At 47.9% G+C, this 14,278-nt stretch overlaps 1 protein-coding gene across 1 annotated transcript; it reads left to right on the top strand.

The window, feature by feature from the left end:
* The first annotated feature begins 245 nt into the window (after positions 1-245).
* cyp26a1 (cytochrome P450, family 26, subfamily A, polypeptide 1) lies at positions 246-2,985 on the top strand. Its single transcript, XM_067245064.1, has 7 exons — positions 246-434; positions 564-788; positions 927-1,208; positions 1,305-1,454; positions 1,706-1,840; positions 1,962-2,105; positions 2,402-2,985. The coding sequence occupies exons 1-7, from the start codon at positions 246-248 to the stop codon at positions 2,738-2,740; spliced, it is 1,464 nt and encodes a 487-aa protein (XP_067101165.1). The 3' UTR covers positions 2,741-2,985.
* Positions 2,986-14,278: the final 11,293 nt, after the last annotated feature.

Genomic DNA, 14,278 nt, shown 5'->3' with positions numbered 1-14,278 from the left:
AAATGCGCCTATAACAAATGGTTAAGGGTTTGGAGAAGCTCTGACCCTGTGGGCGGAGCGAGATGACACCACAATTAAAGATGAACTTTGTGTGAACTAATTTATCTGGGCAAGGTAACAGGAGGCCGAGACCAGCCGAAAGACTATAAAAGCTCGTATAAACAGCCAGACTTTCAGTAGCAAACAAACTCTTGCTGCACCTGAAACTCTGAAATAGTAGCTGATTACTTGAGTGCGTAACGGGAATGGCTTTGAGCACGTTAGTCGCGACTTTCCTGTGCACAATTGTGCTTCCTATCCTGCTCTTTTTAGTGGCGGTGAAACTCTGGGAAGTTTACATGATCCGAGGGCGCGATCCCACTTGTCGCAGCCCGCTTCCTCCTGGTTCAATGGGGTTACCTTTCATTGGAGAGACGCTGCAACTGATCCTCCAGGTAAATACGTCGTTCTATTTAACAATTTAATACACTATTACCACACACCACATTACCTTCCTTGACTGGTCCTTGTGTTAGTAGTAACAGACACGTTTACTTAATCTGTTTCATTGGTCCTTTTTGCAGAGGAGGAAATTCCTTCGTATGAAGCGACAGAAGTATGGCTGCATATACAGGACGCACCTCTTTGGCAACCCCACCGTGCGCGTAATGGGAGCCGACAACGTCAGACAAATTCTGCTGGGAGAACATAAACTGGTGGCCGTGCAGTGGCCGGCGTCCGTGCGTACCATTCTTGGATCGGACACACTCTCCAACGTCCACGGGACACAGCACAAAAACAAGAAAAAGGTACAATAGTTCTCAACTTTCTAATTTAATAAATGTGCTGCAGCTACTGCTGTTCCATTGTTTATAGTTCCATTACGCACAAATTAATCAACCGATAACTCATGCATTAAAGTTGTTAACAATAACATTTGCTTTTAGGCAATAATGCGAGCATTCTCCCGGGATGCCCTTGAACACTACATCCCGGTGATTCAGGAGGAGGTGCGGAGCGCCGTAAAAGAATGGCTGGAGAGTGACTCGTGCGTGCTAGTTTACCCAGAGATGAAGCGCCTCATGTTCCGTATCGCGATGAGGATTCTCCTTGGTTTCGACCCAGATCAGATCAAAACCGACGAACACGAACTGGTCGAAGCCTTTGAAGAAATGATCAAAAACCTGTTCTCCCTCCCAATTGATGTCCCTTTCAGTGGTCTATATCGGGTAAGTGACCTGAAACTGTGGTAGTTGCAATGAGAACGATGGCCAACAATCTAGCGCAAACTTTTTTAACCGTACAACTTTTTATTTTATTTGCAGGGACTGAAAGCTCGTAACTTCATCCATTCTAAGATCGAGGAGAACATCAAGAAGAAGATCCTGGATTCCGACCAGGAGAAAAAGCACAGAGATGCGCTGCAGCAGCTAATGGACAGCAGTAGAAAGAACGGCGAGCCGTTTAGCATGCAGGTGATAAACACATTCCATATATACTAGGCTGTAACTCCCTTCATGGAGAAACGGTTGTATATTTATATGTAATTACATTAGATTTTTTGCTTTTGGGGGAAACATGTTTTTATAGGGCATTTTTTAAATTTCCTTCACAATTGAATAAAATAAAAAGTATATTTTATCATAATGAAATTTAGCATATGTTCACAGACACACTTGCCTTGCATACATAGACTAAATTATTTAAATTGTTTCCCTGGTGCCAGGCGATAAAGGAGTCTGCCACAGAGCTGTTGTTTGGAGGTCATGAGACCACAGCCAGCACAGCCACCTCTCTGGTCATGTTCCTGGGACTGAACCCTGATGTAGTCCGAAAGCTTCGACAAGAACTGAAGGAGAAGGTGAGATATTAAGACAGGATATAAGTAAATGTCTGTATATATACTTACACACACACCTTATGTGAAACTATGTATATTAGTGCTCTAAAGTCTCTATTTGTGCCTATCCCAGGAGGACCAGGGTGTGGACCTGCAGGGCCAGAGTCTTAACATTGAGGTTCTGGAGCAGCTCAAGTACACCGGCTGTGTCATCAAGGAGACCCTCAGGATCAATCCCCCTGTACCAGGAGGCTTCAGAGTTGCCCTCAAGACATTTGAACTCAATGTAAGTTGACAACAAGATATTGGGGTGCAAGATGCAATACATATATCCACCCAGTACTAACCTGTGAGATGTTACAGGGTGTAGATGTAGAAATGTACTTGGCTGAAAACAGACCCACTTAAAATGTATTATGCCTCAAATACCCAAATGTCCCATTTACCACAGACATGGGATTAGCCATAATCAAAGTGAACCACTGCAGAAACTATCAACACATCAGTGTGTCCATCAGAAGACACCATAACCTCTGTTGTCTTGACTGCTCGTTAAGTGACGCATTGTTCTTGCTCCTCCAGGGATACCAGATTCCAAAAGGCTGGAATGTCATCTACAGCATCTGCGACACCCACGACGTAGCTGACGTGTTTCCCAACAAAGAAGAGTTCCAGCCTGAGAGATTCATGGCCAAACCCTCGGAGAACTCCTCCAGGTTCTCCTACATCCCCTTCGGCGGGGGTTCCAGGATGTGCGTGGGGAAGGAGTTTGCCAAGGTGCTCCTCAAGATCTTCCTGGTGGAGCTCACCCTGCAGAGCGACTGGACTCTCCTAAACGGCCCCCCCACCATGAAGACAGGACCCACCGTGTACCCCGTCGATAACCTCCCCACCAAGTTCAGCCACTATAGTCGCAACTAAGCCATGGGTTTTGAGAGACTAAATCTAATGTTTATGTTGTAAATATTGTATGGATATTTTTACGTGTTGTAGATGAAATATACATATATATATATATATCGTTTTGTATTTGCATATGTTAATATGATAGATGTGTATATATCTTTTTTTTTCTTTTTTTTAAACAAGAAGCACTGCACACTGTGATGGAACACTTTAATATGGTCAAGGTGTCTATGTGATGTACATTTGAATGTAGATTTGTTATATAGCTTTTTGTATCTTACTGCAACTTATTTAAATCACACATGATTATACAAGCTCTATTTAATAAAACTATTATAAAAATAAACATTTTGTGAAGAACAACATTTCATTGTGGATTATTGATCAAGAACATCTAATCATAAATAAACCAGCCAGGAGTTGGTGAAACATACTTCCAAACACCTGAAATTAAAGTTTGAAACTACAATGCATCGTCATAAAGAAGGTTGAGCACATTTGATTATGGAGTAGTTATTGAGGAAGATGGAACAGGGTTAAGGTTAATTTAAACCGTCAGAAAACCATTAGCAGGTTAAAAGTCACAGTGAGTGGTGAGATTAATCCTGAAGATAGTGAGGTCGATCTCTTAGTTTATTTGTGAACACCAGGTAAAAGTTTATAGATGATATTAATGTATTTACTCAACAAACAAAAAGACTGGGTGGTCCAGGATTTAGAATACCTCTATATAGGACAGAGGAGCAGCTTTTAAAATATTACACCCACAGTCTCACGTACACACTTGTACTCTCTCTCTCTCTCTCTCTCTCTCTCTCTCTCTCTCTCTCTCTCTCTCTCTCTCTCTCTCTCTCTCTCTCTCTCTCTCTCTCTCTCTCTCTCTCTCTCTCTCTCTCTCTCTCTCACACACACACACACACACACGCACACACACACACACACACAAATCTGGAAAAGAAAAGTGTAATCTGGAAGGCATGATGCGTCAAGACACATGATAGGTATAAAAACAAGTTAACACAAACGAATGTGAGCATGAATATTTAAACAGAATGAACAATAAAAACGGTAGGGCCTATTTGGCGGCTTTCATGTAGACTTCAATATTAACCTATATCATCATGGAGACTGCAACTTTAAACCCTCCAGCAGCCTTGGAAAGAGCGGCGTCTCCCAGAGCGGCGGGGTCATGTGGAAGGAGGAACGTGTCCTTGCCTGACATTGGAGTGAAACGATGCGATGCAGCAGTGCTGGCAGATGCACCGCCAAGCTGGCCGTTTCCCGGTCCCGCTCTGCCCCGGCCCTGATTTACGCTCTCCCCTAGTTCCATGGCTGACACCTTTACGTCCCGTTGTCCTATCCGCTCAGGTCCAGCCTGCTTGATAGATGCCGCTGAACTTTTCCTCCGAGGAACGTCCGCCTCGCCTATTGTTCAGCATCGCAGAGCGAAGACAAAACTTTTCTTTTCCTGAGAGCCATTTTTGTCTGAATTTGCGCGCATATACTGAATTTACAACTGAGGAATAAAAGAGGTTAAAACCCAGTTCTTTTTATGCAGTCCTGCAGGAGCGTACATTGCGCAGAGTAAATCAATGTAATTGCTCCTAAAGCTACATTGTTGCGGGCCTTGCTTCACACACTGTGCCACTTGTTGTTGAGCTCAGTAAATCTGGAGGTCCCCAAGGAGAGGAGAGAGAGTCAAGAAGCTTTGGGTCTAAATATGCAGTTCAGCCCTCCATGCTGTCACCCCCACACAGTCATACACAGGCCTGTGAAACATACAATGACACCTACACAATGATATAAACTCTACACACCTACACAACATTATACGCCTATTTTAGAAATGTGTAACAGGACCGTCCGGTCATCAGTATACTGTATTAGGAATGAAACTTCTAGCTACTGGGTACAGTTGAGGCAGTTGTACATAGATTAGAACCAAAGACAGCAATCCTCTTCCCTTTCCTCTCCATCAAGCTCCAGAAGTGTAATCTGGTTAGTTAGAGAGCTGGCGCCCAGAGAAATCAGAAGCTCCCACTCTGTGTATTGGGCCTGTAGCACAGCACGGGTCAGTCTGGGAGCAGCTCACAGCTGACAACAAGATAGCTACATCCTTATTGGAGAAGATACACTTGGAAGCCCACTTCAAAATGAGCTTTTGATGACCAGTGTGTCCATGAGAGTCAACAACGATGCTTCTAACAGTATTTAGATGTCTGTTGCCCTCCTGACCTCCTACAGAATCATATCAGAGCTAACGGGCCTCGTTTGGGTCGACTATTAGCAGCCCATCGCTATTATTCATGATCAGGGCAGTGGGTGGGTGGGGGGGTTCTTCACAGGTCTGCTGGGTCAGGCAGAGTTCAGGGAATCTGGGGAGGAAGGGTTGACCCAGGAGAGACAGGAAGAGAGAGGCCTCTACACGTTCAGTGGGAGGTATTTATTTCATTCAGTGTCACTGCACAATCGCAGATGGTTATATGTAAGGAAAGGGAAAGGAAAAAAAGCAGAGTTATAAAAAAGAGCATTTGAAGGCTAGACGGAGAGGTTCTGGAGTCGGCTTGTCTTCCAGAACGTTGTCAACCTCCAAAGTGAGAGGGGGGGGGGGGGGGGGGGGACAAGAGGGTGGGAGGAACAGAAAAAGATTGTTCACTCTATCTTGCTATTTCTTTCAGGAAACACTGTTCATTGGACTTCAGAGGTCCATTCGAAGCATTCTTAGCTTTGATACTCCGATGAACAATGGAGGGCATGCTAATATGTGAGCGTGTATGCGTGTGGGTGATGGGTTCCTGAAGGACGATTTTAAAGCTGACTGCAGAGGGGTCACACCCCCCCCCCCCGGGACCCAGTCCACCTCCTCCCCCTCTTCACGGCCTGCTGAGAGACAAAGCCCCAGGTAAAGCGAGAGAGGAGCCGAGATTATATTCATGTCCCATTACCTCCCCATGGAGAGAGGAGGGCCATTAGAGCATCTTAACACAGGTGACAGCATTCCTGCTGTTTGGATAGACTCGTTTTCACTCAAAGGCTCGCTGGCTCAAACACAGCAGTCTTCTGATGGCGATGGAGATAGATGGTTCTTGCTCAAATGTCTGGGGGTCCATCAGGCACTCTCACTGCCGCTTGAAAGATGTCCGTGGTCTCAGTTCTTGCACCCATGTGCCCATAAACGTTTTACTGTATAAGGACCGCAGTGGATTCAACTATAGCTGGAGGGAGTGTATGTTATATTTTTCCATTACTGGTACATTTGACAACGCAGTAGCAGAGGTTTTCAAGACCGTAACCTCCATTTATCCTCTGAAGATGAAAGTAGTCCTGATGGACATGTATGATTATCCTGATAGTTGCATCTCCAGATCTACTGAGAGGCTACAGACAGAACATCAGATAGTGCTGGTGGGCAACATCTGCTGCAGCAGCATTCCCCTGGAGATTTCCTGTGTTCTTTGCACGACAAGTTGAAACCCCCTGTACAGTTCATGACCGACACCTGGCTCGCAAGGCTGTTAGATGTTGTATTGTCTGTCTTTTCTCCTGCCGTGCAATGCATGAGAAAGATGCAATACATCTTTACTGTTTTTATATATTTATTTGATGTTTATTATTCAAGTTTTACGTTTATCTTTGTTTTCCTTTTCTAGTCTAGTGTCTCTTACGCCTTGGTATTGACTCAGGCAATTAGCAGGACACCCATAGGGGTTGATGTGGGGTCCTGAGGAAGTGTGTGGTGTTGTCAGATACCAGAAACTGATGTCACCTTTCACACCTCCATGAAAACATCTAGCAGTTATGCCTCAGGGGCTGACCTTACTGTTCTAAAACGTGTACAGGATAAGGCCAAACTATGAAGCAACCAAAATAGGTTGGCTAACCTAAATAAACTCCCTTCAATTCCTATCATGTCCTGATTGTTACTGGCCGGAGGCCTTTCCCTCCATCATCAATTATCTAAAACCTTGTTTCTTGGGAATGCAAAAAAGAACTTAGGTATTTTAAATATCTTTCTCTGAGAAATATGTTGTTTACTGCATAACCACAGCATGAAAACACATAGCTCTATTCAGCTGATCTCTACGGAAAATTATCCCATGCTGCCACACTGCACAATCACGGAAATGTTATGTGAGAGGGTAGATATGAGTAGAAATATTTGATCCTTATCATATCATTTACCCATCAGCATGAGCGAAAGGGAGTGGCTCTTCCAGGAAACCCTTTCCATTGAAGGGCAGTCAATGCCAGTAGAGCATGTGATCATTGAGATTTTCATTGGAACATATCAGCATGTCAGTCACATACCACAATAAGTTCAAAAGTTCAACTCAAACATGAACTCTAACAGGACTCTGCAGGCTACTCTACCAATAACACCATTTCCCAGTAAAAAAGCTTTGAATGCCTGAAATACCAGGAGCTTACACCCAAAGCACTGGGTGAAGCAGACCACAATAGCTTGGGGTGAACCATGAGTCAGAGAGCTCACACCCACTTTCCCTTCACACACAGGTCAGTGGTCCAGGCAGAGTGCTCTTCAGAGCAGCCTCTTCAGAGCACATGTGTCCCTTATCACCAGGGACTATACGAGAGGAGAGGAATGTGGCTTAAATGATGGGGAGCCGGGAGGGGCAGTCAGGTCACATTTTAGTGGCACACTTTAAGAAACTTCCAGAAGAAAGGCCCCTCACCCTGTCCTCCAAGGTGAATGGCCGTCGAGTGTACCCAACAAAAAGGACCACACAATAAGGCCACACAATGCTCGCTGTTAACCTCTGCCCCTAACGACCATTGACGTGAAAATGACTCCTCGTCATAAATGCAGAGGAGAGAACCGCTGGCTCGGCACTCACCTCAGAAGGCCCGCGGCCCTCGGCCAGGCAGGGAGGATGTGACACGTCTGTGTCACATTGGTAAGAGGAGCGCCTTTGAAGAGCATTGTCCCCTCGGCAGCCCTATAACAGCTTCATGACCCGGGCCAGGAAGGAGGAGGCATCACACCCTGCATGAAAGGAGACCCTCGTCATTTAGAACCCAGCAGTGGCAGTTAACACACCAGTAAAAGTGAGGAGAGAGGAAAGGAGAGAGAGATCCAATGGGACAAAGAGAACGAGTGGGAGAATGGGGAAGAGAGGGAGGAAAAGAGGGAACTTTGGTGTCCTTGGGATGGGGGGGGGGCATGGATATGTTGACATTCAAATTGTTGAACCAATTGCTCTGAATGGTTCTACAAGCCCGGTCAGATGATCTGCCCTTTTTTGGTCCCTATGATGATTGGCTCCCGGTCGGTTCCTGACTGGTACATAACTGTTACCTCAAATGGCATTCAGACATCCACAGGGCCAGTCTGTTGTCAAGGCCCCAGCTTTACTCTATTCAGTTCTCTAATAAAAAAGATATGGGACCATAACCTCTCGCTGTTGATGTCAAGCTGCAACAGCTCGTTCCTATGACGACCAGTCCCTGTTTGCACCCTCAAATGGCAACCTGGCACATGTGCAGCCAGTTGTTGACTACAGATTTAGAAGCAAGCCAAGCTCACTAAAGTGGAGGAAGAGCCGGGGTTAGAGAAGGTTCACGGACACTCCTGTAGCTAGCTTCCTCCAGGCTCTCTCTGTATAAGGTGTCTTAGTTAGGGTCTTAAGAGGAGCAGAGGCCCTCCTAACTGAGCTTTAGCAGAGCTTAGTCTCTGGGCTGCGAGATAAGACAGTCTCTCTCTCCCTTTCTCTCCCCCTCTCTTTCTCTTTCCCTCTCCCTCCCTCTATATCTCTCTCTCGCTTTCCCCTCCTCTTGTCTCTGTTCTCGTCTAGTCGGTCTCCTCCTTTGTTTGACTCCTAATCTCTCAATCACACAGGAGCCTCTGCCTCTCAGACAGACCAGCTTAGCTCCTCTCCTCCTCTTCCTCCTCCTCTTCCTCCTCCTCTTCCTCCTCCTGGTATCTGCCCTCTCCGTCTATCTGTCAGTCTGTCAGTCTGTCTGTGGTGTTACCATCCCTGACTCTGTTACATGATGCTGTAACTAAGGATCTTCCCCAGCAGCTTGGGACAGGAAGATTAATTGGCTTTTTGTAGCAGGAGAGGGTTGGTGTGTGTGTGTGTGTGTGTGTGTGTGCGGGGGGGTGGGGGGGGGTGCAGCAGACGACTGTCATGCTGGGAAACAGAGAGACTGTCTAGTTCATTGAGAGGGCAGAGGCACTGTGGGATGGCACGCTTGTGATGCTTATGAGAAAGTGAACAGTGCATTTGCACACACCCAAGCACGCAACCACAAGCACACACACACACACACAACTCCATTTCTCCCTCTGACACACACATGTATCCTCCCACAGATACATAAGCCAAGTGTGTTCCCTGAGTATCCAGCCTCTCACAGTCAGTGATAAGAAGAGGCCCTGCATGCTACCTTTCACCCTCTCTGGAGCAGCCAGCCTCCAACTCCTTCTGTCTAGCTTCATGTCCTTTCATTACATTGGTGTTTATTTTGCTTTACCTTTTACCATTTACCTTTACTCATCCAGGCAGGTCAACTCAGAACACATGAATGACAGCCGTGCAAGAGGAAAATCCCCCCCCCCTCTCTTTCATATATCTCCCTCCTTCTCTCCCGCTCCCCTCCCCACTCCAGGGTTCATGCGTGTGTCAGCTGAGGTGTGTTAATCAGGCGTGTCCATCAGCGCTCAGAGAGAACACGGCTGGGTTCCATTAGGAGAAACAGAGGTTTGACATAAACACTCACAGGCACACCAAACTGTCTGTGTGTGTGTGCATGTGCTCATGCATGTGTGTGTGTGTGTGTGTGTGTGCATATGTGTATGTGTGTGTGAGAGAGAGATATCCGTCTCCAGGGACAGGAGAGAGCAGGATGGTGTACTGAGTGAAGGGGGAGGACTTTCTCTGAGGGATCATCAAGGAATGGAATAAACTCAACTGAAACCCGCACATAGATATTCACTGTTGACAATGCTCATGGAAAACTGAAAGATTGTACAAAGTTAGTGGGCTTAAAATGTCCAATCTGTATGTTCCACCATAGAACACACTGTATAGTAATTATCCTTCTTGTGTCAGCAGAAGAAAGGTGGGTTGAGAATATGGAAAATAACTAAAACAACTTGAAAAGACGCCAGGTGGTATCACAGGTACAAAAGCCCCATGTCTGACCTCGTGTTTGACCGATCAGCTGTGTTGGAAGAGAGTGGAGGGCTGGTGAAAAAGTGTAGAGGGGGGCAACAGTGGGGTGATAGTCCTGCCTGGCCTCCCCTTCACCTCCAAGCTCATATATCCATCCCTACCCCATCATCCATCTATTCATTCATACGTCCTCATCCATCAGGTCCAGCCCAGGTATCCCCAGTCTCTCTGGAGGAACCTATACACATTCCACATCACACTGCAAGTTCAACAACTGAAAGGACAGTGGATTACAGCCTGTTCCAGAAAGGTACTAAACGTTCATTTTTTTTGCCTTGGGGGAGTTGAAATGAAACATATCTGACTCCTACCTTGTGGAAAGAAGGTTTCTCACATAGGAGGGTGAGGGGTTATTTGTGTATGTGTGTTTGTGTATGCTTGTGTGTGCGCCACTACAAGGCGGGTGTGATGTGACTGTGGCTGTGCGGTGACAGACAGGGACAGATGAGGCACAGAGGAGGAGGCAGGGAGGGGGTGGCAGGGAGGGGGAGACAGGGAGGGGGTGGCAGGGAGGGGGAGACAGGGAGGGGGTGGCAGGGAGGGGGAGACAGGGAAGAGGAGGCAGGGAGGGGGAGACAGGGAAGAGGAGGCAGGGAGGGGGTGGCAGGGAGGGGGAGACAGGGAGGGGGTGGCAGGGAGGGGGAGACAGGAAGGGGGAGACAGGGAGGGGGTGGCAGGGAGGGGGAGACAGGGAAGAGGAGGCAGGGAGGGGGAGACAGGGAAGAGGAGGCAGGGAGGGGGTGGCAGGGAGGGGGAGACAGGGAAGAGGAGGCAGGGAGGGGGAGACAGGGAAGAGGAGGCAGGGAGGGGGTGGCAGGGAGGGGGAGACAGGGAAGAGGAGGCAGGGAGGGGGTGGCAGGGAGGGGGTGGCAGGGAGGGGGAGACAGGGAAGAGGAGGCAGGGAGGGGGAGACAGGGAGGGGGAGACAGGGAAGAGGAGGCAGGGAGGGGGAGACAGGGAAGAGGAGGCAGGGAGGGGGAGACAGGGAAGAGGAGGCAGGGAGGGGGAGACAGGGAAGAGGAGGCAGGGAGGGGGAGACAGGGAGGGGGAGACAGGGAAGAGGAGGCAGGGAGGGGGAGACAGGGAGGGGGAGACAGGGAGGGGGAGACAGTAGTCTCTTACTACTGGTGATGACCCAGCTGGGAAATAAGTCAGTCAGCCATCCAGCCAGCCAGCTCGCCAGCCAGGCAATCAGTCAACCAACCCACTAACCAAACAACCAGCCAGTCAGCCATCCAGTATACAAGCCACCCAGTCAAAAGTGACCAGTCACCAGCCAGACAGTCAACCAGCCAGCCAGCCAGTCAGTCAGAGGGACTGAAGGTGAAGCCAGCAGCTCAGTCAGAGGCCTGGCTGACCTCAGGCCAACCCCTGTGATGTTAACGGTTCTTTATTGGTCATTAAGGCGTAATACTTCACCCTCTGAGTGACCTGGCCTGATTTACGTCCAGATTCATCACACCTCACACAGGAAGCTACAGAGATAGATGACCTCTCAGAGGAATACGGCACACCAACAAGATGCTGCTCTGTTCATGCTGGTCTAATCCACACAGGTGGTTGTGGCTTTTCATAAATTCAACCTTTTAATCTCTCTCTGTGTAATTGTGTGTGTGTGTGTGTGTATATATATGCATGTGTGTATGTGTGCATGTGTGTGACCTGATAAGTGGTACAATTAGGCTGGAGTCAGGCCGTCTAGGTTGTTGTATTGTACTGCTGCTACGACGGCTTCCTGTAAAAGTAATTGTTCTTCAGAAGGTGTGTATTTGTATTTGTGTGTGTGTGTGTGTTTCAATAAAAAACTAAAACAGTTTTCCGTGACCCATCACTGTGGACGTCTACAGCCTACACACAAGCACACAGACACACACAGACACCCACAGCTCAGGGTGATGAGCCAGGACCCTTAAGGGACCATCAAAGATACACAGAGGGATCAAAGGGACTCCCCTGTCCATAAAACAGACTTTAATACACTTCTCTTCAAACTGATTTGTTAGCATAACGACGTGCGAAGGGGATTCTGAATGGAGCTGGGACGCTCGTTGACAGCCAGGGACGGGGGAAGGACCTGTAATCAACAATGAGCAGAGGCCCTTGCAGGCCGGTGGCCAGGCCTCCTGTCCCCATTGTGAAGCCGGGGCCATTAAACGGTTAGATGGGGAGTGAAAACGCTGGCCTGAGGGTCTGTGAAATCCTTGCTGCACCTCAGGAATCCACTGATTCCATACTGGTACTGTCACACACACACACACACACACACACACACACACACCAGGGTAAACCGATCCCCAGGTTTATGACACAATGATGCTTCACAAGTTCCATTAGCTGTTTTTTCCCTTTCTTTCTGTTCTCCTCCAAGACCTCCCATCCTCCCTCCCTCATGTGTTACTCTGGCCTTCTCTTCCATACATCCTTCCATTCATCATCCATTTTCACTTTTGTTCAGGCCAGAGTATTCACATGATCAATCATAGCCATAGTGTTTGTTTTAGCATCGGCCATCTTTCATTGTCACCATCAAAGGATTATCTTGTCTCCTCTGTAGGGGGGGGGGGGGGGGGGCAGCCTAGCACTTTACGTGCAGAATGCTAAGCTGGTTTGCGCTCATGTGTGTACGTGTGTCTGTGTGTGTGTGTGTGTGTGTGTGTTTGTGTGTGTCAGAGGCAGCAAGGTTTTGGTCTGCTGGCATGCTGTCTTTGTGTGTGCTCCATTCCCAGAAAGACAGAGAGAGACAGAGAGAGTAAGACCGCAAGAGACAGATAAAAGGTGAGAGAGAGAGAGAGAGAGAGACAGCAAGAGAGAGAGATGCTGAGAGAGAGACAGAGAGAGAGACAGAGACAGAGAGAGATAGAGAGAGAGGTCTGTGGTCAGTCAGATTCAGATTCCTTCATGTCTGCCCCCAGATTCACCTTGAGGGGAGAACGTCCCATCCTTCTCAATCTGTCAACAGGGACGACCCCCCCCATCCCCCTTTCACCCCTCTACCCCCAACACACACTTCACCCCCTCATCTCAGCCACTGTAGCCTCTTGATAGTTCAGGGGGAGGCGGGCTAGGGATTCTTTACAAGTACTTCACATTGAGATGCAGTGGCCTTTATATATTGAGAGAGAGGGAGAAAGAGGGAGAGAGAAAAGGAGAGAGAGACTGAATTGACAGGTGTCAAAGCTGAGAGTGGTGGAGCCGATGGACAGAGCAGACCGAGACGGGGCAAGATAGCAGGGTGTGTGTGTGTGTGTGTGTGTGTGTGGATGTGTGTGTGGATGTGTGTGTGTGTCTGTGGATGTGTGTGTGGATGTGTGTGTGTGTGTGTGTCTGTGGATGTGTGTGTGTCCTGATAAAGGAACATGCCTGAGGTGAGTGTTTTCCCTACGTAGTCACCCTGCAGGGTATTGCTTGTTCACACACACACACACACACACCATTCCCTCTTTTTGCCCCTCATCTGGTGCCCCTGGTAAGACAAGATAGATCCTCAGCGGTCATGAGAAGGGTTGACATTCTAGCGGTGAAACCACCCTTACATTCTGCATGTGTGTTTATGTGTGATACAGTAAATAATAAAACCCTAAAAAATGTGTTGATAGACAGAAGACCATTTCTAGTGAGTCAGATGTTTACACGCATACTCTTTAATGGAGTCATGGATTCAACCTTCTCTGACAGTTTGGACACAACTGTGGCACACACCTACCAGACCATGCCTAAACTGTTTATAAAGTCATACGCATCCTTTTGTTTTCATAGAGATAAGAACTAACTTTCACTTTGTTCTGTCAACACGTCCAACACAGTGAACTGTACTTCACCCCGATCAAACTGGACTATGTACACATAATCACTGTATGGCGTGTGTGTGTGTGTGTGTGTGTGTGTGTGGAGGTGGGGGGCCTGCCGGCTTCCTTCTGTGTGTGTATGTGTGTGTGTTGGCGTGTGAGTGAGTGAGCCCAGTGCCTCGGTGCACCCTGAGTTACCCCGGCTGAACTGCCGATGAACCCTGGAGGACGCTGGTCATGAAAGAGGCAGCTGCCCCCAGACTGAGGCCCACGCTTCCCTTCCTCTGACCTCCACACACACACCCACAACCAATCACCTCACTGCTCAGACATGGTCATCAAGCCAATCACCTTGTCTTGGCCACGGTCATCTGACCAATCAGGTCCCTTGCTCAGCCTGTCAGCTCACTCAGGATCATTCTCTGACCAGAGACCCCCCCCCCAACCTCAACCAATCACTTCTCTGCTGAATTACAATAACTCAACCAATCCCCTGCAAGATAACCCATTATCAAGACTGTAGCCAACTCAGCACACCATTGAGACCATCTTCGCTGTAATAATGAGCTAAC

This window comes from Osmerus mordax, chromosome 10 (assembly GCF_038355195.1).
Source record: "Osmerus mordax isolate fOsmMor3 chromosome 10, fOsmMor3.pri, whole genome shotgun sequence".
In the NCBI taxonomy this organism is placed as follows: domain Eukaryota; kingdom Metazoa; phylum Chordata; class Actinopteri; order Osmeriformes; family Osmeridae; genus Osmerus; species Osmerus mordax.
Note: the sequence above shows the minus strand (reverse complement) of the source record. Positions and strands in the feature narration are given on the sequence as shown.

Coding starts and splice junctions, on each gene's coding strand:
- cyp26a1 (XM_067245064.1), top strand. CDS start 246: ATGGCTTTGAGCACGTTAGTCGCGACTTTCCTGTGCACAATTGTGCTT. Junction 435..563: donor CGCTGCAACTGATCCTCCAG/GTAAATACGTCG, acceptor TCCTTTTTGCAG/AGGAGGAAATTCCTTCGTAT. Junction 1,455..1,705: donor GCGAGCCGTTTAGCATGCAG/GTGATAAACACA, acceptor CCCTGGTGCCAG/GCGATAAAGGAGTCTGCCAC.